General features: G+C 47.6%; 1 protein-coding gene across 1 annotated transcript; it reads left to right on the forward strand.

Moving 5' to 3' along the window:
- Window positions 1-26,162, forward strand: GALNT12 (polypeptide N-acetylgalactosaminyltransferase 12). The gene is made up of 10 exons (XM_081103737.1): window positions 1-403; window positions 8,400-8,569; window positions 11,927-12,116; window positions 14,354-14,539; window positions 14,876-14,993; window positions 16,333-16,509; window positions 18,566-18,697; window positions 20,876-20,989; window positions 22,775-22,921; window positions 25,467-26,162. The coding sequence occupies exons 1-10, from the start codon at window positions 39-41 to the stop codon at window positions 25,605-25,607; spliced, it is 1,740 nt and encodes a 579-aa protein (XP_080959863.1). The 5' UTR covers window positions 1-38; the 3' UTR covers window positions 25,608-26,162.
- Window positions 26,163-26,868: the final 706 nt, after the last annotated feature.

Below are 26,868 nucleotides of genomic sequence, written 5' to 3' on the forward strand. Positions count from 1 at the left end.
GCGGGGCGCGCCGAGCGCTGGCAGCCGCTGGTGGGCGCATGTGGGGGCGCTCGGCGTGGCGGCGCTGCCCACGGGGGCTAAGGCGCGGCCGGGAGGCGCTGCTGGTGCTGCTGGCGTTGCTGGCGCTGGTCGGGCTGGGCTCGGTGCTGAGAGCGCAACGTGGGGCCAGGACGGCCGAGCCGAGACCCTCGCGCACCCCGCGCTCCGGCCGGCGCGACCCGGTCCTGCCGCGGCCAGCGGTGCCGGAGGACGCTTTGGGCGCGCGGGGCGAGGCGGTGCGGCTGCAGCTGGAGGGCGAGGAACTGCGGCTGCAGGAGGAGAGCGTGCGGCTGCATCAGATCAACATCTACCTTAGCGACCGCATCCCGCTGCACCGCCGCCTGCCGGAGCGCTGGAACCCGCTGTGAGTCCGCAGGTGGCCGGAGGAGCCTTGCCCGCGGAGTCGGGGCGCCTCAGTTTCCGCATCTGTGGGGTGGCCTGGTGGCCGTGGGGTCTCAACTTACCTGGGGGTTGCGCGTCCTATTGAGTCTTTCTCGGGACTTGGCCGTGGAAGGGTTCACATGGGGGGAGGGGCGCGAGAAAGTTTTAAAAAATGAAGACAGAAAAAATGTCAGAAATTGAGGAATCTGTTCCTATGTGGTCTCTTGGCTCTCTCCCTCTTCAGAAGGTCTGTCATTCGGTCCAGTAAAGTGGGGATCGGGGCTAAGCCGACAGGTTTAAGATGAGACCCCCATTGGGTGCCCTTCCTGGGCCCCACAGCACCCTCAGTCCAGCTCTGCCAGTATCTTCCTGCCTTTGCAAAGCCAAGGACTCCTGGGGTTCAAGACAGGCTCCTTTCAGTTATCCGTGCGCCTGGGCCGTGAAGGATTCCAGCCACGTCAGAGGCTGCAATCCACCTTCCCTCTCACCTGAGCATTAGGAGGAGGAAGGCAGGTAGGAGTGGCTGGTGGGAAGGGCGCCTTCTGGCTGTCGTCGAGCCCACTTCACTCCTGCGGGTGGTGCAGGCCCAGAGCCTGTGTGGTCAAAGGCCCAATTCCTACTGGAGCTGCTGGCTGGGCGCTTGGTGCCCACTGCCCAGGTTTCGAGAAGGGAACACGCTGGCAGGAGGACAGCCCTTCTGGCCTCCTCTCTCTTTCCCTCAGTTGGTGGGAATCTTCCAGTTCCCTGCTTGATCCCCTCCTTAAAGACTGAGGGAAAGAGAGCTCATAGTTGGGCAGCCTGCTGTGTGTATCAGGCACCTGCTACCCCTCCCTGAGCCTTGTCTTTCCTAATTTACAGGTGTGGAAATAGGCCCAGAGAGGAGAGGTGACAACTAGAAAGTGGTGGAACTTGGGGGGACGTGACCCTCTTGGTTCCCTTGGCACTGATTTCCGGATTTAAGGGACCTGCTCTGTGGATCCTTGGCCGGAGAGAGAATGAATGTCGCCAGGAGGTGGCCCTACCTCTGCAAAGTTTGGATGGACTTGCACCTCCCTATTTTTTGGGATCGGTTCACGTCTAGCCTCCTGCTTTTGCCTGGGGCATTTTCCCTGTTAATCTTTTTGAGAAGTTTTTGTTGGGATTGGTAGCAGTTCCCTTCACTTCATCCAAATGGCTGAATGCATGTTTATCTCTTTGAAACCCAAGGGTGCTCACTGAGTAACAGTTTAGGGCAGTGGTCGGCAAACTATGGCTTGCGAGCCACATGTGGCTCTTTGGCCCCTTGAGTGTGGCTCTTCCACAAAATAACACGTGCAGGCGCACACGTACAGTGCGATTGAAACTTCGTGGCCCATGCGCAGAAGTCGGTATTTTGTGGAAGAGCCACATTCAAGGGGCCAAAGAGCCGCATGTGGCCTGCGAGCTGCAGTTTGCTGGCCACTGGTAGGGGAAGCTTTCTAGGGTTCAAACCCAGCCCATGTGAGATAAAATTCTCACTCTTTTGTTCATCAGCTCTGTGATCTTAAGCGAGCTATCTAGCTTCTCTGAGCCTGTTTCCTTAGCTGCAAAATAGGGAATGAGTAGCCCTGGCTGGTGTGCGCAGTGGGTAGAGTGTTGGCCTGAGAACCGAAGGGTCATGGGTTCAGTTCCTGGTCAAAGGCATGTACCTGGGTTGCAGGTTCATGCCCAGCCCCCTCATGCAGGAAGCAATCTCTCTCTCTCTCTCTCTCTCTCTCTCTCTCTCTCTCTCTCTCTCTCTTTCTCCTTCTCCCTCTACCTCTATCCCTCTCCCTCCTTCCCTCTCTCCCTCTCTCCCCTTCCTTCCCCCACCCTCCCTTCCACGCTCTCTGAAAATCCTTGGGTGAGGATTAACAACAACAACAACAAATGGGGAATGAGTAAAAAGACCCAACCTAGGCAGTAATAAAGCACCTAACACCTGGGAACACACTGTGCACTCAGTTCTTGTTAGTTTTCCTCTCTTCCCTGTTGCTGACAACTTACTCAGGAGGCCGCTTCTAAGAGTCGTCTAGGGATTGGTCATAAAGTTTTTCTTTTCTGGATTCCTACTTCCTTTATTGTCTCAGTTGTGAAATCGCTTTGGGACACTGTGGATGACCTATGGGCTATGGTATCCTGTCTCCATGGTGACGCAGCTGCCCTGTGTCCTGTCAGGATTTGCTTATAGATCCTGCTGTGGCATTGACCCTGGGAAGTTAATCCAAACCCAGCATGATAAGGAGTCTGAATACCTCCAGCCTTTAATTCCTGCTGCAAGGCCTGTTGGGTTATTCTTGCCTAGCTGGAGAGAAAGGTATGCTTATCTCTGTTGGGCTCAGCCCCGCCAGGCCTGGAGGTATAACTTTGGTGTGGCCAATAGTGTCAGGGCCTTTCTTGGTGACTCACTTTTATAGTTCATACAGGGGTGAGGACTTAATCAGGCTCTTTAGATTTAGCCTGAGGAATGGCAGATTATGAGTTCACAGTCTGGATGGGAGATTTGGTCCCTTGGGAATCTAATTAATAAGCAGAGGGGTTGTTAAGAAGCTTGAATGTTACAGGAGGGAAGGCCCTGAGGCAGCATCCAGTCTCAACTAAGAGAAGAAGCCAAGTTAACACTCAGATCTGGGGAGAGCTGATCTAGAACCTAGATGTTTTGGGGGTTTTTTTGAATATATTTTATTGATTTTTTACAGAGAGGAAGGGAGAGGGTTAGAGAGTTAGAAACATCGATGAGAGAGAAACATCGATCAGCTGCCTCCTGCACACCTCCCACTGGGGATGTGCCCGCAACCAAGGTACATGCCCTTGACCGGAATCGAACCTGGGACCTTTCAGTTCGCAGGCCGACGATCTATCCACTGAGCCAAACCGGTTAGGGCTAGATGTTTTTTTTTTTTTTTATTGTTAATCCTCACTCGAGGATGTTTTTCCATTGATTTTTAGAGAGAGTGGAAGTAGAGAAGAAGGGGGGGGGAGAGAGAGAGAGAGAGAGAGAGAGAGACATTGATGTGAGAGACACATCTATTGGTTGCCTCCCACATGCTCTGGGACCTAGGCCAAGGTTCAAACCTGACACCCAGGTACAGTGGGGCCTTGACTTATGATTGTCCCGACTAACAAGTTTTTCGAGATACGAGCCGTCTCTCGGCCGATTTTTTGCTTTGAGTTGTGAGCTAAAATTCGGGTTACGAGCCAGCTTCAGATACCCCACCACTAGTTGGCGCAGCGAACGTCACAGTGAACGCCACAACATCAGCCCAGCGTCACGTGTCTCACTCGTTCATTTTATGATTTGACATACGAGTAATTTGAGTTATGAGCTCCGTCACGGAACAAATTAAACTTGTAAGTCAAGGCCTCACTGTATGTGCCCTTCCTTGACTAGGAATAGAACCTGTGACACTTTGGTACATGAGCCTATGCTCTAACCCCTGAGCCACACCAGCCATGGTTAGAACTCAGATCTTTTATTCTCTCCTCCCTTTTGGGTGGAGTCAATTATCTGTTTTAATTATAAAAACAATAGATGTTCAAAAAATAAAAATCACCTATAAATTTACCACCCTGGGGAGAACCACTGTTAACATTTTGCTGTCATCCTTCTAGATTTTTCCAGGTATGGAAATAGATTTTGAAAATATACATATGGGCCCTGGCCAGTTGTTCAGTGGTTAGAGCATTTGCCTGTGGACTGCAGGGGTTGGGTTCAAATTCCTTCAGGTTTGATTCCAGACTGATAGAAAAACTTAGGAGTGTTGGTTCTAATTCCTTAAAACAGCGGTTCTCAACCTGTGGGTCGAGACCCCTTTGGGGGTCGAATGACCCTTTCACAGGGGTCACCTAAGACCATCGGAAAACACATATATAATTACATATTGTTTTTGTGATTAATCACTATGCTTTAATTATGTTCAATTTGTAACAATGAAAATACATCCTGCATATCAGATATTTACATTACGATTCATAACAGTAGCAAAATTACAGTTATGAAGTAGCAACGAAAATAATTTTATGGTTGGGGGTCACCACAACATGAGGAACTGTATTAAAGGGTCGCGGCATTAGGAAGGTTGAGAACCACTGCCTTAAAACTTGTCGTAGACCCCAGCTCTTCTGAGTCTAATACTTTACATGCCAGTGGATTAGAGCACAGCTTTATTTTTGTTCATTATAGCACCGAATCAAGGAGGAAGAGGTGGAGGATGACAAGCAATCCTTGCATGGTGATATAGTTTAGGGTTTGCAAAACCTTTTAACAACTCCCATATCATTTGAGCATAGCCTGGAGAGGGAACTTTCACTCTGAGATGGCAGCCGGCCAAAGTGGGAAGCCAGATAGCTGGGTTTGTGGCCTTTGGAGACTTAAAAAGATTGATTTCAGAGACCATCCCCAGAACAATTAAATATAATTTTCTGTGGGTAGAGCCTAGGGCTAGGCTAAGGCTGATGTCAACTAGTGTTGAAAGCTACTGGCTGAGAGCCTAAAGATTTCTCACTCAGAAGATTAAGGGTGGGTGCTTTGGAGGGTGTGGGAGAACACCAGAAGTAGACAAAGTGGGGATTAAAAACAGACCAAGTGCAGTTGAAACTAGTGATGACATCACAGTCATTGGAAGGTGTGTCACAAGCAAGTGATTGCTAACCATTTTGTACTCCCAATATTTGCCGAAAGTTTTCGTTTTCCTAGGTCAGAGAAGCCTTGAGATCATCACTAGAATGTCATCCTCATTTGTGTTCTGACTCATTTAGCCAGAGAGGAAAGTTGAGTGACAGTGCGTTTTCATGGGCACTTGGATGAGGATGCCACACGTAAGAATATCGGGTGTTCTCTGCCATAGCAGAGGAGTTTGAACCACTGGTTAGGAAAGTGTCTAAATAATATACAGCTATTTGCATGTTTAAAATGCTTGCTCTGGTTTTAGCCTTATCAATACTGTAAGTGCTGATGTATCTAAGTTTAGGGATCAGGATTTGGGTGCTGGGATGACAGTCTCAAAATAGCTCAAATTAGGTAATTTAGCAAAAGTGTTTGTGTCTTGCAGGGATTAGCAGGAGGGAGTTGGTTAGAATTTCACTTTTTGCAGGGAGGTAGCCTGCTTGTCTATTTTGATACCATTATCTTTGGAAAAACATCACACATAGTGTGGAGGTTAGACTGATGCTTCTTTTGCTTCTCCAACAAGGCTGTAAACTGCGAGATATTTTATTCTTATTAGATCCATCCTGTGGCCGTCAGAGTGGCACCTTTGAATCAGCTCTTTAAGTTTAGAGCGTGTTTAGTTTTCCCACTCACGCTGTGTAATTCTGTTTGAAGTGTGTCTCTAGCATGTCGAATTTTGTGTTTGTTTGTTTTTAAATCCAGACTGACGGTCTTTGACTTTAACTAGATAGTCATGTTCATTTATACTTATTGTGCTTATTAATACTTTAGGATTTAATTATATCATCTTATTTTATGCTTTCTTTTTGTTATACTTTTTCTCTCTTAGGGTTCTTTGGGTTGAAAGTGACTGAAAACCCAATGGAAACGGACCTCAATATAAAAGAAAACATACTGACTTCTCTAGTAGAAAAGTCTGGGATGAGAACTGGGTTCAGATTATTTTGGGCCCTGGATTCAGAGATTCAATGGATATCATCAGAAAATGTTGACTGGTCAGGACTGGGGCATTTAACCTTACCAGAGGACTGTGTGTATGTAAATATACGTGTGTGTGTGTGTGTGTGTGTGTGTGTGTATGTGTAACCACACAGACCGAGAGTCCAGGAGGCATAGTTTCTGAAAGGGAAATCACAGTGCAATACTGTGAAGAAAGGAAGAAGGAATCTGGGCAGATAAAACACACCAGTGGACATGATGACCTCCCTGGCCTGTTCTACAAAGAATAGGAATTTTCAGTGCGATAATCTGAAAAGAAAGATAAAAGCTCAGGAGGCGTTTACTGCACCCATTTCATTCGTCTCCGTACACTACATAGACATGTATTGTGTTAGTGGAGATTAGAGTAGGCCCCACCCAATGTGGAGGTTAAATGGAATAATGCATGTGAAGTGCTTATACTGCCTATCACGTAGTAAGCACCTAATACGTGCTACTACCATTATCAGGCACAATGCAAGGCATGCTGGATACCCAGAGAAAATGAGAGTTCAGCCACTGCCCTCACAAAGCACATAGTTATACCAGAAAGTTAAGGAAAGGATGGCTTATGTGAGTCAGCAGTGAATTTGGCTCTGAGTTTCCTTTTTAAAATTATTTATTTGCTTGTTTGTTTATTTTTAATGATTTTAGGGAAAGAGGAAGGGAGAGGGATAGGGAGATAGAAACATCGATGAGAAACATCAATCGGCTGCCTCTTGCCCGCCCTGCACTAGGGATCAAGCCTGAAACTCGGGCTTGTGCCCTGACCAGGAATCAAACCGGTGACCTCTTGGTTCCTGGGTCGATGCTCAACCACTGAGCCACACCGGCTGGGCTGCTTTGAGCTTCCTTTTGTCCCCTAGGCAAAAATGGGACCCTGAATGACTCAGAGTTGTTCTCGTCTAATTGAAGGATACTCAGCTTTTTATCAGCCAGGCAAAGGGGAAAGTATTTTTTGTGAAAACATTCCAGAAGGGCACATTGAGCAGTTACAAAGGAGAATGCCTCTAAGGGATGTTTTAAAGAAAGAAGGAGAAACTACCAGGCCCCGAGAAAACGGAGAGGCCAGAATATGAAATTATTGTTCATTGAAGACATTTGCTATGGGGAGCTAAAGGAATATGATCCAGCTTTTAAAAAAAATCTATTTTGTGATTATAAGAATGATGCATATTCATTATGGAACAATTGTAGAATGCAGGAAAACATAAAAATTAAACAATCAGAAATAATCTACTGCTCAGAGATAACCATTGTTAACATGATGGCATATTTCTTACTGTTTATTGCTTATGTGTGAGCACGTGCATACACACATTGTTGTGTATAGAACTGGCATTATGCTGTATAGATCTGTACTCTGTTTTGTTTTGTTTTTAATTAACAATATAATGTTGTCATTGTCTTTTGTTGTTAAATATCCTCTGAAGATGTGGTTTTGGGTGGCCATGTAGCGTTTCTTCATGCAGCCATGCGACGCTTTATTTAACCATTTCTTGTTGGGCATTGAAATTGTCAATAGATTTTTGATATTATAAATAATGTTGCAAAGAAAAATTTTTACCACAAGCCTCCTTTAGGACATTTCTGATTCTTGTCTAAGATGAGAAGTTCTTAGATACAGTAATATGACATCAAAGAGAAGAGGAGCATTTTAAGGCTCTGAGTGTGTGTTGCCAAAGTGGTATGCCGCGTTCTTGTGGCTTAAGGGGACTCAAATAGAGAACCCACCTAGACAAGTGAGAAAAGTGGCCTTGGGCTTTGGGTTGTCACAGACCAGTGGAAACACGAAAACAAAAACTCTGAGGAGGGGCTGACATCCTGTCCCAACTCTATTCAGTCCAGCAGAGCTTTTTCTGTCCTCCTGCTTATTATTATGAGAAGAAATAAATTTTAATCCAGAACAGTAGGGATGTGATTTTAGACTAAAGGACAGTTCTTTAAATCGCATCAACTTGGTTTTCGAAAACTTCACTCTCTCTCTCCCTAAAATTAATAAAAACATATCCTTGGGTCAGGATTAAATAAAAAAAATAAATTAATAAAAGCAGGCACATCCCTTGCTGGAAAGTTTATACTGGCTGTAGTGGGAGACCTCAGTCTCTCGCTCCATACACCTCTCCATAGGCTAAGAGCAGCTCCATCCTCACTGATGGAGGCTGGCTTTCCTCAGAATAGATGGTCTATGGAAGGGAACAATATGAAAATCTCACTGTCCCATGACCTGGTCTTGACCTATGTCACCTTCACCCCATCCCCAGCACCCGCCTGGCCGGGTACACACACAGTCAACAGTCGGTTCTCCATTCCTGAAGTTGTGTTGTATTTGCAGGTGCAAAGAAAAGAAATACGATTATGATCAATTGCCCACGACATCTATTATCATCGCATTTTATAATGAAGCCTGGTCAACTCTCCTTCGGACAGTTTACAGTGTCCTCGAGACGTCCCCAGACATCCTGCTAGAAGAAGTTATCCTTGTAGATGACTACAGTGACAGAGGTAAGCCCCTGACATGGGCTCTTGGTGGGGCCTAGCTTTCCATGACAGTGCCTGGGAGGTGAGAGTGTGATAAGGCCTGGTAAGGACAGGCCTCCTGCGTCCCCCTGTCTGTGTCCCGCTCCTGCTCTTAGGGACCTCAGAGCCTGGAGGAGGGACACAGATGTAATGACTGAGGGTTCTACCACCTGGTGCTCCAGGAAACGTGGGAAAGGGACTCACTGTGCTGGGTGCTCAGGACGGGTGGTTGGCCTTCCTGGTAGCCTCAAAGGTCGAATAGTTTGTGGACAGCAAAGGAGGAGGGAGGGTGTTTCAAGTGGAGGGCATAGATGTGGAAAGGCTGGAGGTGTAGGACCTGCCAGTGGTTCAGGAAGGATGGAGGGCCAGCTGCTTGGGGAGAAGTAGGGAGAAGAGGTGGAGAACGGTGCAGTGAGAACACAAGGCCGAGGAGCTGGGACTTTGTTCTAAGGGCAGGGAGAGCCAAGGCAGGGTTTTAAGCAGGAGAGCTGTTGGGGAGAATCCCTCTGGGCTGGACTGTGGAGAATGGTGTACAGAGGAGCTGGGTCAGGAGGCCCGGGGGCTGGAGGGGTGGCCCAGGCGAGAAATGGAGGCTTAGAGTCAGGTGGTGGCAGAGGAAAGGGAGGGGGGTGGGACTGGGGGTGCTCGAGTGGTGGCATCCACAGGGCCGGAGACTGGCTGAGGTGCAAGGAGGAACCATAGGGTTCTGGCATGGGTCCCCGGGTGAATGGTGGTGCCATCTTAGAGCTGGACAAGCCACCCAGGACAGGAGGAACGGGTCTGGGAGAGGAAAGGGGTGTCTGGTTTTGGATGTGTTGAGTTTGAGATCAAAAGGGGCAGCCCAGACAAAAGAACTGAAGCCGGGAGAGGTGTTCCATGGACAGGGTGGTCAGCGTCCCTGCAGGCCTGACCAGTGACCTAGGATCCGGCCATTCACATGCAGCCCAGAGCTGGTCCTTCGTTACTCAGTGAACAGTTTTTGAGTTTCTGCGGTGTGCTGGGTGCTGTTCTAGGCACTGGGGATCCCTGGGCAGCAAGACAAGTCCCTGCTCACTTGTCTCTCTCTGAACCTGTTTCTCATGGGCGAATGGGTTTATCCACACCTGCCTCAGGGTTGTGGTGAGGAGTAAATGAGATCAGGGATCTGTGCACATGTACAGGACAGACCCTCACGTAGCAGCAGCACGGAGGAGGCACTCCTCTCCATTTCCTTTTGTTCCTTCCTCCCTGTCTGTGTGGACACTGTCTGGCTCATCCTGCATGGGCTTGAATCCACTCCAACACTTCGCAGCCATGCAGCCTTGAGCAAGGAGCTTAACCAGTTTCAACCTTGGCTTCAGCCCCTGTTTTAAAATATATTAATGTAACACATTAACATAGATAAAATAAAATAATAATATTTCCTACCTTATAGCGTTGTTGCAAGGGTTAAGTGAGATAAAGCAAGGTACCAGTGCCTGGTAGAGTGTTAGCACTTGTTAAATGATAACTTCTGTTTTTATGCAATACTAAACTAGAAAGTGCCGAAAATATTTCAGCAATGTCTTTATTCAGAAGCAAATAGCAGATTTAAAATGTTATCTTTAGGGCACTCACTGGATTGATGGGATTCTGTGGCAGGCAGGAGCACGGGCCGAACCCCTGCCAGCACAGCTCAGTTCCCTCAGAAACGTGCTGCAGGGCCACAGCTTCCCTTTCCCGTCCTGGTAACCTGTAAAGCAGGTGAGATGCTCACTCAACCCATAATGGAGGTGAGAGTCCTGCCTGCCTCCTCCCGCCCTACCTGCACTGTCAGTCTGAGCTCCAAGAGGCTGACACCCCTTGAGGGTGTGGGAAGACAGTTCAGCAGACAGAAGATTGAAGCTGACCAAATCCACAATGAGTTCAGGAGGCCACAGGTGCATTTTTTGGGGTATTCACTGGGCACCGTCATAAGTTACCTTTGCGTGGGAAGTCATCTGCCTTGCGCCTACCATCAACTTACTTGCAGTTATATTTGGATTGAAAAACAACTGATGAGTGTTACCTTTTTTGTTAGTGGCAAGAATATTTTCACAAACTATGAAGCCACCTAGAACATTTTATAAAAATTTCCCCTTTCTTGATGATTGAAGACTTTGAGACAAATCCCATTTGATATAGAGAAATTCTCTCATTTTTATTTTGCCCCAGGCGTGCCCACCAGCCTCCACCTGACCACTGAGAGTGTGAGTGGGGGCCTCCAGCCCTAGAGCCTATGAATGGAGTCGGGGGTCTGGGGTCAGCACTAGCTATGGGCACATCCTTTCAACTTTTAAGGACTCATTTCCTCTTTAGCAAAAGAGGGTGTTCTCCTGACAAGTTGTAGATTTCTTTAATAAAGATCAGAAGGTGCACAAGAAAGCTCTGGGAGGCAGTGTTAAGCCTGTGGACTCAAGGAGGCAGAGTCCGTGGGTTTAAATCATGGGCCCTCAGCTCACGTGCTCTGTGACCCTGACCTTGACAAGTTCCTTAGCCTCTCTGGTCTTAGTGTTCTCATCTATAAAATGGGAGTAATAGTGGTACCTACCTTGTAGGATTGTTGTGAGAATCATGTAAATCACTTAGCAATGAGCACAGTTGGCCCTCTCAGGCTAGCTGCCATTGTTATGACTACTATTACTGTGTCAACTGAAATATGCTACTGAGAAAATTTATATTAACAGAACTATCATGACATCATATAATAAAATGTGCATTAATATAACTATAATAATATAGCTATAATAACAACATTTATATTAAAACTAGAGGCCCGATGCATGAAATTTGTGCAAGAGTAGGTCTTCCTTCCCCCGGCTGCCAGCACCAGCTTCCCTCTGGCACCTGGGATCCGGGCTTCCCTCGCAGCCCTGGCTTCGTTCAAAAGGACTTCTGGTCTAATTAGCATATTATGCTTTTATTAGTATAGATTATTCCATATAAATTAAAAATTTATAGCATATTGCATAATTAATTAACATAAATTAACAAATTTATATTAACATAATTTTTCAGAAAAATTGTGGTCAGATGGTTCTTGAGCTTTTTATTTTTAAGTGTTCATAAGTCAAGGTGCAATGTATTTTGGGGGTAACAGTTTTATTGAGATAGATCTGCATACATGCCACCCATTTTAGGCATTTGGTGGTCCTGGGATTCCTCCCCGCCAGCCTCCCCTGGCCTTTGGGTTGCTTTCAGCCTTGGTCCTGGGTGAGGTGAGCATGTTCCAGGTGGCAGAGCAAAGGAGGCTTATGTCTGTTTAGTTTTCTTTTGGGGACAGGGTGGCCTTGGAAGGACCTGGCTTGGGATGTGTGTCCCTCATTGTCCCCCTCGCCTCCCCAGAGCACCTGAAGGAACGCTTGGAAAATGAGCTGTCAAAGCTGCCCAAGGTGCGCCTGATCCGCGCCAACAAGAGGGAGGGCCTGGTGCGAGCCCGGCTGCTGGGGGCTTCCGCGGCAAAGGGCCAAGTGCTGACCTTCCTGGACTGCCACTGTGAGTGCCACGAGGGGTGGCTGGAGCCACTGCTGCAGAGGTACGTGAGCCGTCCGCGTGGGGAGGGTCCCAATGCTCCATAGAAGCAAAAACAGACTGATCACCACGTGTGAGCGGTCATGGGGCGCCTGGGTTCAGTGGCTCCTGGGACAAGTCCTCTGTCACTGGACAGTGTCTCTCAGATGGTCCTAACCAGGAACATAGCCCATTCTTTCCATGGGCTTTTGGAAATAGATGTTCTCGGTTGCCATGTCCAGCGGGTAGTGCTCCTGGCATTTTGTGAGCTGGGAACCAGGGATGCCAAACACCTGCAGTGTGTGCAACCTGCACAGCAAAGGATGGTTCTGCCCAGATGCCAGGAGTGAGTGCCTCTGTGGGCACTCTGCTACTCGTCCTGCACGTTCCATAAGCATGATTCAGAGTCCACTCCAGTGCTGACTCCCCAGTTTTCTCTTTCTTGTAAAATTTAGCTACCCATGGTTCCAACCAGCTTGATCACAAGTCACAAATTCTTGGGGTCTTTGCTAGAGACTATGCAGCATCTTTGAACCTGCCCAGCAGGTCTGCCTTGTCCCTCTCACCCCTTTTCATAATGCCCTCAATTTATTTAAAGAATTGGGCATTGGTAGTACTCACTCTGCAATTTCCTGAATTTAGTGAACTCAGAAGCTTGATTCTTTGTCTTACGTAATCCATCCTGAACAGTGCGATTTTCCCCAAACTTGTAATTCTTACCTCAGTGTCATTCATAGTGTCATTCATTTCTGGTGTTATTCTAAAAACCCTTATAGCTCAATTTTGGTGGATCTCTGTTTTTTCTCACCATTGTTTTGTGTGACTCTAATGATATTTAGGAATCAGATTCTAGATAAAAGACCCCAAAACGTAACCCAGAGAAATCTAGTGTTCACACATGGTCTAGTCTCAGCTCATCTTTCCTCATGTGCTATCAGATGCAAAAAAAACACAGCCTAACAGCAAGCCAACGGATGGTTGGGCTTATAATAATGATTGTGGAGGAACTAGCTAAAGCATACACACAGGCTGATGCCTGCAACAGAAAATCATAGTGTTTCCCACTGTGTGTAATGTTTCACAATAATAAAAACGAAAAGAAAGGAATAGCAGTTGTTCTAGGTTCTCTGCCAGCCATCTCACGGACATTCCCATGTTAATCCTATGTGTATATACAGGGTGGGCAAAAACAAGTTTACTGTCGTGAGTACGTGAAACACAGAGGTTATTCTTGTATTATTATTTATTAATTATTGTATCGTTTTCCATACAAACAACTGTAAACCTACTTTGCCCACTCACCTTGGGCCCTGAGAGGTGAGATGACTTGGCTAATGTTCACACAGTGAATAGGATTAGAATTTATATTCTAATTCCAAAGCTGGCCCTTTGGTCTGGGGGCATCTCTGCACAGGAAGATTATTGTTTCTTGACATTTTTTTTTTTTTTCAAAATACACTCCATTGATTTTCCACAGAGAGGAAGGGAGAGAGACAGAGAGCCAGAAACATCGATGAGAGAGAAACATCGATCAGCTGCCTCCCACACATCCCCCACTGGGGATGTGCCTGCAACCCAGGCACATGCTCCTGACCAGAATCAAACCCGGGACCCTTCAGTCCTCAGGCTGACGCTCCATCCACTGAGCCAAACCGGCCTCGGCTAAAATATATATTTTTTAAAATATATTTTTATTGATTTCAGGGAGGAAGGGAGAGGGAGAGAGAGATAGAAACATCCGTGATGAGAGAGAATCATTGATTGGCTGCCTCCTGCAAGCCCCCTACTGGGGATGAAGCCTGTAACCCAGGCATGTGCCCTGACCAGGAATCGAACTGTGACCTCTTGGTTCATAGGTCGACGCTCAACCACTGAGCCAAGCTTGATGTTTTATGACTAATTGTGATTAAATGAAGGAACCTTTTGCAGTCTTGAGAAATTGAAAATCTGCTTTCTCTTTAAAAAAATTACCTTTGATTTTTTTTACACATCTTGACTTTCATAGATAGAATCAGAACATTAAAACTGTGGGGTATTTCATATTAAGGTCAGAATCCTTGCTCCCCGCTTCCCCCTAAAAAGCCCCCAAGGTGGTCACCTGCCTGACATGGCTGCAGACACCTGGAATGAGAGAAGCAGGTCTTTCTCACATGGGTTTTCCTCCTTCCTAGTGGAAGGGTGAGGAGAGTCCATTCCCAGATTTCCTAATGGTCCCCCTGTACCCATTCACATGGAGAAACGGGGTGTCCTGGGTGCTTGCAGGATCCAGGAAGAGGAGTCGGCAGTGGTGTGCCCGGTGATTGATGTGATCGACTGGAACACCTTCGAGTACCTGGGGAACTCGGGAGAGCCCCAGATCGGCGGTTTCGACTGGAGGCTGGTGTTCACGTGGCACGTGGTTCCTGAGAGGGAGAGGATGCGGATGCGGTCCCCTGTCGATGTCATCAGGTCAGGGGTCGACTTCTTTGAGCGAGCCTCATTGCATCTGGCTAACATGTCAGGGAAGGCCCTTGGGAGGGATGGTTAGCTGTTGGACCCCCACCCCAGTTTACACACTTATCATGCACAGAGTTATGTACTTGCCTGTTGAGATGTCTGTGTGCTTCCCCAGGGCAGGGACTGTGGGGAATGGCTGTGCTCCCAGGCCTAGCTTAGTGCTGGGCTGAGCTCAGGGTACTCTTTGGAGATGCATGACTGGACTGAAGGGCTTGTGGTGGGAAAGGAGTTCAACTAGCAGTGGTTTCCCGCTGCTTGCATGGCAATATGGATCTCATATGCTTCTAGGTCTCCAACAATGGCTGGTGGGCTGTTTGCTGTGAGTAAGAAATATTTTGAATATCTGGGGTCTTATGATACAGGAATGGAAGTTTGGGGCGGAGAAAACCTCGAATTCTCCTTCAGGGTAAGTATTCCAGTCTTCTCTTTGGACTCATTCTTAACCTGGTTTTTTTTTCTCTCTCTCTCTTTGGGAATGATGGGATTTTATGAGGTCCTGGTACACTTTCCCTCCACGTTGGTAATTTATCCAGAAATTCTGAAAGATGATAATGGCATAAGCATCCTATAAACATGCTTGCCTTCTTGTTTAAATTTTAAAAAATATCTACTTTTAAATAGATTTGGGGTAGGAAAGGGCCTTGCAGGTCACCTGGTTCTTTGCTCTCACTACAGCGGGAAGAGCTGGAACCCAGAGAGGGGAAGTGACTTGCTCAGGAGTGAGTGGCAGAGACTAGACTAAAACTTGTCCCTGCCTCCTGAGTCCATGTTTTGGAGACTTAATTTGCTTAACTGTTCATGAAGTGGCCTCTTTATATAGCACAGCAACTTTCAAACCTGGACACATACAGAGTTGGTGGGGAAGCTTATTAAAAAGGCAGATTTACAGGCACCGTCTCCAGAAAGTCAGGCTTGATGGGTTTACTGTTGGGACCAGAAATGTGCCTTTTGTAATAAGCCCATCTGCCGATTCTGCTATCCAGGACTCACAGATGAGGCCCCTTGGAGAAACCCTAAGCTTTTCAGTGGGTTTTCCAGTTAACTAACCTTGCATTGTAAGCATCAAAACCTTATGTTAATGTAAGCTTTTCAATAGAAAATTTAAATAATATTTTATATGGTTTCCTGCTTAAAAAGAGTTACCTAACGAACAAGAATTTGGCCTACCACTGAGGACTCTCCCTGCCCCCCCCCTCGCCAATCATTGGTCATACCTCCTATGGACAGTGGGGTGTCCATGGCGATTTGCCCAGCATGAAATGGCCCCCGATAACAGTTGAGTTGTAGAGTGGCTTTTAATGGTCTTTCTGCCTTTTCCCTAGGTGTCAGGCTGCTCTGCCTGCCTCTAGAAGCTCTTCCTTTCCCCCTCCCAAACCTCTCTTCTTACTTGCTGCTTTCCTATCTTCTGTGGCTAGCAGATCAGGTAATCAGCCTGTATTTTACATCCTGAGTGAATGGGTTCCCAGCGAGGTCAGCGATGGGTCCCGTCACGCATCAAGTGCATGAGATTTAGTGCATGGACATGGGGTCTTGGTTCCAGGGATTGTTTGTCTCGGGGCTGCTTTCGTACTCTGCCTGCATTCTGTGTTCTGAGGGTGCTGTGAGGTGGCCCCCTGCCCGTGGAGGGTGAGAGTGTGGCAGCGTTCATCATGACTTCTGTGCTCGGCCTCCTGGCCGCGGGCATTAGGGACCAGCACCTCATCCCCTGCTCACCTACCGCGGCCCCTCCTCTGCTCTGTGTGCAGATCTGGCAGTGCGGCGGGACCCTGGAGACACACCCGTGTTCTCACGTGGGCCACGTTTTCCCCAAGCAAGCTCCCTACTCCCGCAAAAAGGCCCTGGCCAACAGTGTCCGTGCCGCTGAAGTGTGGATGGATGAGTTCAAGGAGCTCTACTACCACCGCAATCCCCACGCCCGTTTGGTGAGTTCCTGCCCCTGCGCTCAGCCTCGCCTCCTCTGAACAAAACCAGCTAGTCTGGCCTCTGTACCATAGTGGACCATGGCCCAGAAATAGAAAATAAATCGGGTGCTCATGTTACAGTATGGGACAGTTTTATTCCTTCACTTGTAATTTACAGTTGATTCTCGTTATTTGCAGTAATTATGTTCTATGTAGTCACCGTAAACACTGAATTTGGGAAGACTGAGCCAACACTCTTGGGGGAAATACAGGGTTAGGTTCATGGAAGCCTCCAGCAGGTTGACATTTTTGTCAACTGATCAATACATAACCTTGCTTTTGTGTGTGTTTCATTTTATTTCATATATTGTTGGTTCATTACGTGGGACTCAGAGCCAATAGTACTGTCACTTATGCATGAGAAAAGGTTATTAAGCACACAAAATTTCCCCGTCAGGCACCTCACAGCCTTCTTACGCGGAGGAGCATTCCACGGCACTTCAGCACTACGCTCAGGGCCCGTTTCCAATGGTGAACTCCCCAGTGCAAAGCACAAAAATCTGAAAGATGTGCCGTTGAATGGAGCATGGAAAGGGCGCTTGCTTGCAGTGTGAGAGCCTAGAACACGCACATGGGTGACTCACCATTTTCCCTGCCCTGGGTATGTCCTCAGATGACAGGAGCCGGAGAACACTAGTTGATCTTAGGGCTACAAGCAAATTTTGACAAATAGGCCCACTGCCCTTGCACAGGCCAGCTCTGCACACCCCAGGACAGGGGCCCCCGGACCCTCATTCCCATAATTAAGAGGGCTGCTAGGCTAGACAAGAAGGTCTGCTCCAAGACCTCTTTCCTGGCCACTTGATGAAAATCTCTTCTGATTCCTCGCAGCAGCCCTTCAGGCCGGCTCTGAATTTTTCATTTTATAGAAATGAGGAGAAAACTGAAACTCAGAGAGAGGTTGAGTTAAGGAACTTGCTCCAGGCCTCAGAGCTGATGCGGGAAGAACTGGGCCTGGGGTGTGTACACTCTAGTGGGCCTCTCTGTGCTCTGCAGAGCCCTGTGGACCCAGCCCCTGACCTCCCTGGGCTTCTCTCTGCCTCTGGGTTCCAGGCTCATTGCTTCCTCCATCTTGCCCAAGGAAGAGAAACATTGATTAGTTTCCTCCGATTTTCCTCCAATTTGCACCCAGACCAGGGCTGGTATCGAGCCTGCAACCGAAGTATGCACCCCTAACCAGGAATCAGACCCGCAACCCTTTGGTCCATGGGCCGATGCTCTAATCACTGAGCCAAACTGGCCAGGGCAGAAAGTTCTTAACCAGTGGTTTTGTCCAGAACACTAAACTCCCACTAGTATTTATTATTGTAGCATTCTGCTTTTGCCATCATCTATATATATAAAAGCCAAGCGACTGGAATGCCAGAGCGACTGGTCACTGTGACGAGCACTGTGGAGGCCAACCGGCCTGATTGGGGCCCCAATCGCCCTCCCCCCAACCTCCTGCAACCCCTCCCCTACGGCCTGGTCCCAATTGGCCCCCGTCAGGGTGGGTGGCTGGACCGCACCCATGCACAAATTCATGCACTGGGCCTCTAGTAAGTATATATTTAGACTTCAATACACTGAGCACATAAGGTTTTCATTCATGATTACAGCTAGAATACTTACCTGTGTTTGAAAGTGAATGTCAGATATCAGTAGTAAATTGGAATGTCGTTGTATATGATTGTTGCTGACATTTTGCTGGTCTGTGATCACACGTTCATCATTGATTTGCAGGGGTCCAATGCAGCCCCAGGATTTGGCTTCCTCACCCCACCAGCAGGGGCTTTGTGTCCTTCCTTGTGCACCTGGTTGCACCTCCCTGTAGCAAGAGCACCTGGGAATGTAATTGTGTGACAATCTCTCCTGCTGGTGTGTTCCACTATGTCTGAGGCTGTTTTTGGTATGCTGTGCCCGGCACACATTAGGCGCTCAATAAAAGCTTAGTGAATGAGTGGGCAAGAGTGGAGAGCAGGGCTTTGATAGGAAGTGCCATCCCCTTCAGCGGCTCACTGTTTTGTTCTTTTCTCAGGAGCCCTTTGGGGACGTGACAGAGAGGAAGCAGCTTCGCGCCAAGCTTCAGTGTAAGGACTTCAAGTGGTTCCTGGAGACCGTGTATCCAGAACTGCATGTGCCTGAGGACAGGCCTGGCTTCTTCGGGATGGTGAGCGAGGCGGCCCGTGCTGGGCAGGGAGTTCTGGCCCCCAGGTCTGATCAACAAACCCTGGGCCAGAAAGGCCCCTTTGTGGGGACCACGGCCAAACTCCTCTCCCTTTTCATCCACTGTTCTTCCTTCTCCCTGTGAGGGTTTGGGACTCAGGCCCAGAGTGTCAGTCCTGGGGGCCATCTCGAAATGGTTGAGTATAAACCTCCCATTTTATTGATGAGGAAACTGAGGCTCATTTGGTGTTTCCATGTCCGAGTTTGTACCAACACCTTGTTACATTATTTCAAATCTCAGTGGCCAGATCAGTTAATTACCAACTCAGGGATCCACAAGGGCAGTGGTGGGGAGAGGAGAGTCACTTTGCTTATTTCAAGAAACCTAAAAGAAATGTTCTTGGGGTGAGGCCAGCTAAAATGTCTGGTGCCTTTGGCTTTCGCTAGGACTTGCACTGAGTTAGCAAGGGCGGTCTCCTGGCCGTGTTGGTCAGAAGTGCTGGTGTCCCCCTGAAAGTCTTTGGTAAACACCAAGCAGGATGTCCATGCATTAAATTCAGATTCTTGAATTATCAACATTTTGCCTTTCTTGCTTTCCCTCTCCTCTGCTCCACCCTCCCATATTTTTCTTTTTTCAAGGAAACCCCAGACATTGTGTCATTTTACTCCTATCCACTTCAGCATGAATCTTAGTAAAACGTGGACATCATCCTACAAAACCACAGACCGTTATCACCCCTAACCAAATGAACAACAATTTCTTGGTGTCGTTTAACATCCATCCCTTATCCAGATTCCCCCAGATTTTCAAATTTCTCTTGGAGTATTTGGCAAGTTTCCTTTGGGATCCAAACAAGGCCTACACATTGCATATGGTCGCTGCATCTCCTAAAGCCTCTCTAATCTAAGGCAGGCCTTCTTCTCTTCCTTTCTCTTTTCTCCTTTCTCCTTTCTCCTCCTCCTCCTCCTCCACCTCTCTCTTCTTCTTCCTCCTCTTCTTATTTTTTTTTTTCCCTTTTGCTACAGCATTAGTTGCCCTAGAGAGTGCCTCACCCGTGGGATTGTCTGATTGTTTCTTTGTGGTGACTTTTAACTTGTGCCTCTCCCCCATATGCTTTACAATGGAAGTGATGTCTAAAAGTGTGACTGGAGTTGGAGAAATCTCTCTGGCAAGGACCCTTCACAGGTGTGCTTTGCATTCCTATTGCGTCAGAGAGGGAGTGCGCAATGTCTGGTCCTCCTGCTGGTAGTGCTGAGATTGATCATAGGTTCACGGAGAGTCACGGGGACTTGTCCTGTTCCCGGCTCCTTCACACGCAAAGCGGTCTCAAGAACACAGAAGGCTGTGCTTTCCGAGCTAGCGGGCTGTGGAATCCTTCCTTCATTATGGCTGAGTCTTGTCATCAGAACAGACTAGTTAAGAGTAGACAAGGGCCAGGGCAGCAGTGGGTCCAGGGGGTTCTTTGAACTCTCCAGGAAGGAATGCAGAAAGTATTTGAGTTTTTCCCCAGAGGCTCCTGGAAGGGAGGAGGGAACGTGGAACCTACCATGGTTTTTTTTTTTTTTTTTTTGCTCTTAGAGCGATTAAAGGGTTTTAGAGCCAAGAGATACGTCAGAGATGACGTTAGATAAGACACTGCTGAGTGATAGAGAGAGCACTGGACTTGGAGTCAGAGGTCCTGGATTCAAGACTCAGGTTTCTCCTCTTACTTGTTGGGGTACCTTGGGCAACATTGGCTCTTTGAATTATGCTGTTTCTAGAGCTTAGAATGGCGGCCTTGTGATCTGGGAGTGCCGAGTCTGTCCATTGGGGTGTCCTTTGCTGATGCATGATAACAGGAGCCCCTTCGTATATTATATTGGTGAGGCGCCGATCCAGCTATGTTTGGACTAGTGCAGCAATAAGGCTGCATTAAAGAGAAATGAGGAGTATGGGCTTTCAGGTCATACAAAGTTAATCTCACTGATCCTCAGGTTTATCACCTCAAAATGGGGTTCTGATCCCCGCCTTGGTGTAGGGTGGGAAAGCACGTTTAAAGTGAGAAATGTAAGGGGCTCTTACCATTGAGTCCAGTTCTTGAGGCAGGTGCTTCTCCCACTCTGTTGACCCTCCCTCGGAGCCTTGGGTGGAGTCTGTTGTGTATAAGTCTGGACCCACAGGCCCCCTGTGCGTTTTGTTTAGCTGCAGAACAAAGGACTGAAAGATTACTGCTTTGACTATAACCCTCCCAGCGAACACGACCTCACGGGACACCAGGTCCTCCTGTACCTCTGCCACGGGATGGGCCAGAACCAGGTACGTGCTGTTCTCTGTGGCCTGTTAGTCTCCTGCGGGGGGAGCTCAGTGGGAGGCTCGGTGCTCAAGGGGTCCTCGGTGTGAGCCTCTGAAGGGGAAAACGAGGGGAAATTATGTGCTTTTAAAAAATAACGTGTTCATTATTTTTTTCATAATAAAAGTAATATATACTCATTACACAGCATTTGGAAAGTATAAAAAGTAGAAGTGAACAGAGAATGACAGGACGCAGAGCAACCACCACAATGATTAAGACATATTTACTTCCCCTCTTTTCGTACGTGTTTTACATGGTTATTTCCTTATGTCTATATGCTTTCCCTCTGCATTTCCATGATCTTGATCATATGTGTGTTATTAGACATCCTTTGAGAAGACCGTTCCTACGGCCTCTGACAGGTCTTTGTGTGGCTATATTACTATTTACGAATGGATTCCCTGCCTCCCTGATTTTTGCGATTATAGATAATCTTGCCACTAACATCTTTGGTCAGTAAAAAAGGAAGGAAAAACCCCAGCAGATCTGCATTTTGGATGACTTCCTCATCATTAGCTGTTAAGCAGAATTGCAGGTTTTGATGCCGAGTGCCACCCTGCAGAGCAGTGTTCAGGGCAGTCACCTCAGCCGGGCACCGGGGCAGACCTGAGTTAAGTGCTGTCCTTCAGGCCGGGCAGGGAGCACGTCTGGAGGGTCTAAGGACCAGGACAGGACCCCGGCCCAGGAAAGCAGATGGACCCACCAGGCCGGGGCTGGCAGAGGAGGCAGGAGAGCCGCGAAGCGTTGGTTCCAGACCTCAAAGCCCGCTGTCCTCAGAGTTGGCAGACACTGGAGACGAAGGGGTGGGGTCGGGTTTTCTTCCAACCTGGAGTCCTGCAATTCCGTGTGACTGTCAGCCCCCTTATGGTCAGCAGTAAACTTTCATAACTCAGCCAACTTAGGTTCCTCAGGTTCTCCAGCACTTTTTAGAACAGTGCTCCTCAAAGGTGGGCCTCCGACGGCACCAGCAGCGTCCCCGAGAGCTTAGAAATGCAAACTCTCGGACCCACCCTGTCCCTCTGGAACCCCAGCCGCTTGTTTTAACCAGCTTTCTGGGAGATCCCTTTGAGAGGCAATGCCCCACGTGCCTTCAGGATAGCCACCTGTGTCCGAATCTCCCGGAAGGGCGTGGGTGGTGCAGGGCAGGCAGGAGGCTGAGTGTCTTGTTAAAAATGTAAAAATGCCGCTTCCTAGGCCCCCCTCAGACGGACGGGCCCTCAGTCCCTCTTGGGGATGGGGCCACAGCCTCACACGCGGCTCTTTCCCGGGCACTCCAGAGGAGGAAGCCGTCGCTCTGGAAGAACCAAGCCTTTCCACTGGCCGCCACATTGTTGGCTTGCGCACAGCACTTGATAGCTTCCAAGGCACCGTTGCACTCATTGTATCTCCGAGGGAGGAGGACGCGAGGCCTGAAGGAAAGGAGAGGAAATGGCTAGTCCAGGCGGTGGAGCCCCAAGTGCTGGCACTGGGACCCACCCATTGTCTTTCCTGCTGTCCCCCACCTGCATGGGGACCAGTCCCGCACTCGCTATCTAACAAGCATGGGGACATGGGAAAGGCCCCTCCTTTCACACTTGCTGAGCCCCACACCACGTGCTGAAATGCTGGGGGGACACACAGGAGGCTGACTGATCAGACAGGCTAGTATCAGCGGGTGAGGGGAGAGCGAGGGACCCCCGTTTCTCATCCAGCAATTCCCCTTTCCTCATCAGAGGGTAACTGACGCCTGTTGGCTGCTCCGTTTTTAGTTTTTCGAGCACACGTCCCAAAACGAAATTCGCTATAACACCCACCAGCCAGAGGCCTGCATAGCTGTGGAGGCAGGAACAGATACTCTCATCATGCACCTCTGCCAGGACACGGCCCCGGAGAACCAGAAGTTCGTCCTGCAGGAGGTGAGCGAGCGGTCGCATTCCTTCCTCGCTGCTGTCTGGGCTGCGGAGGGGAGCGGGGAGGCACAGGGATGCCGCCATGTATAGGAGAAGGTCGCCGTGACCCTGAGTCCCTGGCCGCACTGCTGGATCCCAGGGTCCAGTGTCAGCCGCTTTCCTTTCCCCTCACTGACAACTCCTCTCAGTTCGCCCCCCTCCCCCGCCCCCACCTTCCACCTTGAGCTGCAGCCGGCAGAAATGGGAAGAGGACCTGCCGCAGGTGCATTAGAAGGAAATGGGGTTTAAACAAGTGAAACAGATCACCAACATGTAAGGATGGGAGGATAGATCGAGGTGTAAGTCACGCCTTCTCCAAGCCTCCTTTTCCCGGCTTTAAAAGTGAGGGCAGTCGTAGTGTCCTCGTCTTAACTCTAGCGAGGATTAGATGTATGGCTAGGAATATTTGGAAACGAGGAAGCTCTTTCAGGATTAGTTGTTCCTGTCAGTAGAATAACCAAGAAGAGATCTCTCTGAGGGAGTTGGCTCTCCATCAGAATAGTTGAGTTGGAATTGGGTGTTATTTCAAGCATGAAGGGCACTAGCTCCACTATGTTCGCGGTCAGCCCGTGATGCGACTCATAAATCAGTCATATCCTTTGACTCACAAAGAGAGCGCTTGAGGGAATAAAACCAAAGAAAATAATTCAGAAGAAAAATTAGTTCCCTTCGTCTCCGTGGGAAGCTGTCATTCCCAGACTGGCCCCAGGGATGGAAAGGGTCATCTAGACTGCTTACACATAGGGTAATTCCAAGTAGGATGAGAAGTCGGAGTACTTTTCCTGCAGACCATGTTATGATTAGCAATGTAATTTGCAGGCTCCTTGGAAAAGGCAGGCACCATAGTGTTGTCTACCTGATATAAAAAAAATGAGGGGACATATTTCTGCAAACCCCAAGAGTCTGTGACCCTCTGCAATGCCCTCCCCCTTCTTTCTTTCACTGGAAGCCATTGTAAGCCCTCAAAGAACAGTAATGCAAGATAGAGACTACAAAATTGGTTTGAAATGTTATCTTCAATTTCTTTTTTTAAAATTAAAAACATTTAAAAAAAATTATTTCAGGGAGAGGAAGAGAGGGATAGAAACATCAATGAGTAGAGAGAATCATTGATTGGCTGCCTCTTGTACACTCCACACTGGGGATCAAGCCCCACAGCCCGGGCATGTGCCCTGTCCAGGATTGGAACCGTGATCTCCTGGTTCATGGGTCAACCGCTCAACCACTGAGCAACACCAGACGGACTATCTTAAAGTTCAGTGACCATTTAAGGAAAAGTCCATTCAGGAGAGTGGGAGGAGGGGTGCTTTACTTAATTCCAGGCATATCTCAGAGATATTGCGGGTTCTGTTCCAGACGACTGCAATAAAGCAAGTATTGCAATAATGCGAGTCATGTTAATTTTTTTGGTTTCCCGGTACATAAAAAAGCTATATTTACATGATACTATAGTCTCTTACTTGTGTAATAATAGCATATGTTTAAGAAACAATAATTAAAAATACTTCATTGCTAAAAGATGCTCACTATCTTCTGAGCCTTCAAAGTCATCATCATTTTGCTGGTGGAGGCTCTTACCTTCAATTTGTAAAAAAAAAAAAAAAAGCATTATCTGCAAAGTGCAACACAAGGACGCGCAATAAAATGAGGTAGCCCTGTGTTTACTTTCGCATTATTCTAAAGGCAATTTATGAGCACTTCAAAAGGTTCTCGTGGTTAATATTTTTGAGATTCCTTTGCATCTAATTTTATTACTAAGGCTTCTCTTGCCCTGGAACAGGTTATGTCACTGTTCTGCCCATTGGTCGCCAGGCCATGATTAAGTTCCTTGGGGATGTACAGTTTACAATAGAAAGCGGGGTCAGGGGGAGAAAAACTCCAGGACCTGGGGAGAGATTTGCTGAGTTAACTCAGCAACAGTTTGGAAAAAGAAGAAGGAGGCATTAAAGAGGATCATCGTCTTTGGGAGTTTGGGAATTGACACAGTCTGTGGAACCCACTTCCTCTCTGCTGACTGGCTCCCCTCCCTCAGCTGGTCTGTAGCTGAGCTGGGACTAAAGCCAAGTTTCCTGACTCTCCATTTAAATGCATAAGAGAAGGAGATCTCCAGGGATGGAATTAGTTGACCTAAGTGGAAGAGATTCATAAAGAGTCTTTCTTTGGTCCTGACTTCCCTGAAGGAAAAGAAAAATTGTCCCGCTGAGATATAGGATCTGGCAGGTCCCAAGAGCAGCCAGCAGGTGGCACCATTGGCACTGACAGCGGAGTCTGGGACCCCATGCACTGCTCCTGTGAAAGGCTAGCATGACACATGCTGTGCATGCCTGGCCCTCTCTCTGCACAGACGGGCCTGGATTGCCTTTCCACATGCAGACGCTTACTGCTCAATAGATTTTTCTTAAATGGTCAAAGTTGTCCTGAGCACAACACATTTTAAGGAAAAAGGTACTTTCTGAGAAATGCTTATCATTCTCTTGAACGTCCAAGATCTTTTGTCTATGATCTTTTGTAGGACGGCTCTTTATTTCACATACAGTCCAAGAAATGTGTGCAGGCTGAGAAGAAGGCACTGAGCAACAGTTTCGTACCGCTCTTACGAGACTGCACCAACTCGGAACATCAGAAGTGGTTCTTTAAAGAACGCATGTCATAAAGTGTCGCTGCACCACGGAGACCACATGGGGGACGGGGCCCTGGACGTAGCCCGAAAGACTTTACTACGTACAGTGACGGGCCCACCCAAAACTTGGCTGCTCTGTTTTATAAGGAAATCACTGCAATTTGTGAAAGCGATGTGGTAAGAATGTGAATAAGCTTTGTACTGTTTTTTGAAAACTTTAAAATTGTTCCCAAATACCTGGTTTTCAAAGGGTAATCATAAAATGTTAATTCTTGGTAGTCAGAGAATTAAAAGCCTTCAAATATTTTTCTATCAAGATCGGTTGTGCCTTTTTATTCCCTTGGCAAAAAAAGTAAATGTTTTATTCTGGTATTTACAAGGATTTCCAGGTATGAAGATGTGTGCACGTGTTGAAGTTAGACTCATGTAATGTACTTTGCATAAACTGATGATACTTCAGGTGCTGGTTTTGATTTTTCTCACTGTGGACAGATGGACAATGGGAACATTCTGCTGATTCCTTCAGGGCATTGAGATAACCTCGATTTATTTAATAAAGAATGCTACTTGGTTATGTATTGTTGCCATAGACAAACCTCCCGTTAACATTTATGTTAGCCAAAGAAGACTAACCAAAGCTGAAATCTCAAAGGAATAACTTGATATCCTGGGCTAATAAAAACTTCCACCACACGGGGTAGACTTCCAACAATGCATAGCTGTTGTGTGGCTGGCTACTTTTAGCAGTTACCACTAGGACTTTAAGACATATTTATGTCATTTTTAAATTTTTATCACATTAGTGTGAGGGAGAAATTTGATATTCTCTATGAAATTCCGTTTTCAGGCTTGTTCATTAATACTGTTTGGTCATTTAAAATCGTTTTGTGCTGCCACGGCTGCTGTGAAAGTTTCTCAGTAATTCTGTTTCATGCAAGATCTCAGATCTGCCCTAACCCGTTTGGCTCAGTGGATAGAGCATCGGCCTGTGGACTGAAGGGTCCCAGGTTCGATTCCGGCCAAGGGCATGTACCTTGGTTGCAGGCATATCCCCAGTAGCCGGTGTGCAGGAGGCAGCTGATCGATGTTTCTCTCTCATCGATGTTTCTAACTCTCTATCCCTCTCCCTTCCTCTCTGTAAAAAATCAATAAAATATATTTTTTAAACAAAAATCTCAGATCTACTTCTAAGATCTTGTCAGTGTGATGAAGTCAATGTGAATGCTTTAACAAAGGGATGAGAGCATTGCAGATCTTTGTTATTACAGCCAATCAGATGTGAGAGATGAAGACG

This window comes from Myotis nattereri (genome assembly GCF_964212035.1).
Source record: "Myotis nattereri genome assembly, chromosome: 12".
In the NCBI taxonomy this organism is placed as follows: domain Eukaryota; kingdom Metazoa; phylum Chordata; class Mammalia; order Chiroptera; family Vespertilionidae; genus Myotis; species Myotis nattereri.

Bases quoted from the DNA above. Each gene is read 5' to 3' on its own strand.
- GALNT12 (XM_081103737.1), top strand. From the start codon at position 39: ATGTGGGGGCGCTCGGCGTGGCGGCGCTGCCCACGGGGGCTAAGGCGC. The intron at 8,570-11,926 runs GTAAGCCCCTGA...TCGCCTCCCCAG, and splicing joins AGATGACTACAGTGACAGAG to AGCACCTGAAGGAACGCTTG. The intron at 12,117-14,353 runs GTACGTGAGCCG...GGGTGCTTGCAG, and splicing joins CTGGAGCCACTGCTGCAGAG to GATCCAGGAAGAGGAGTCGG.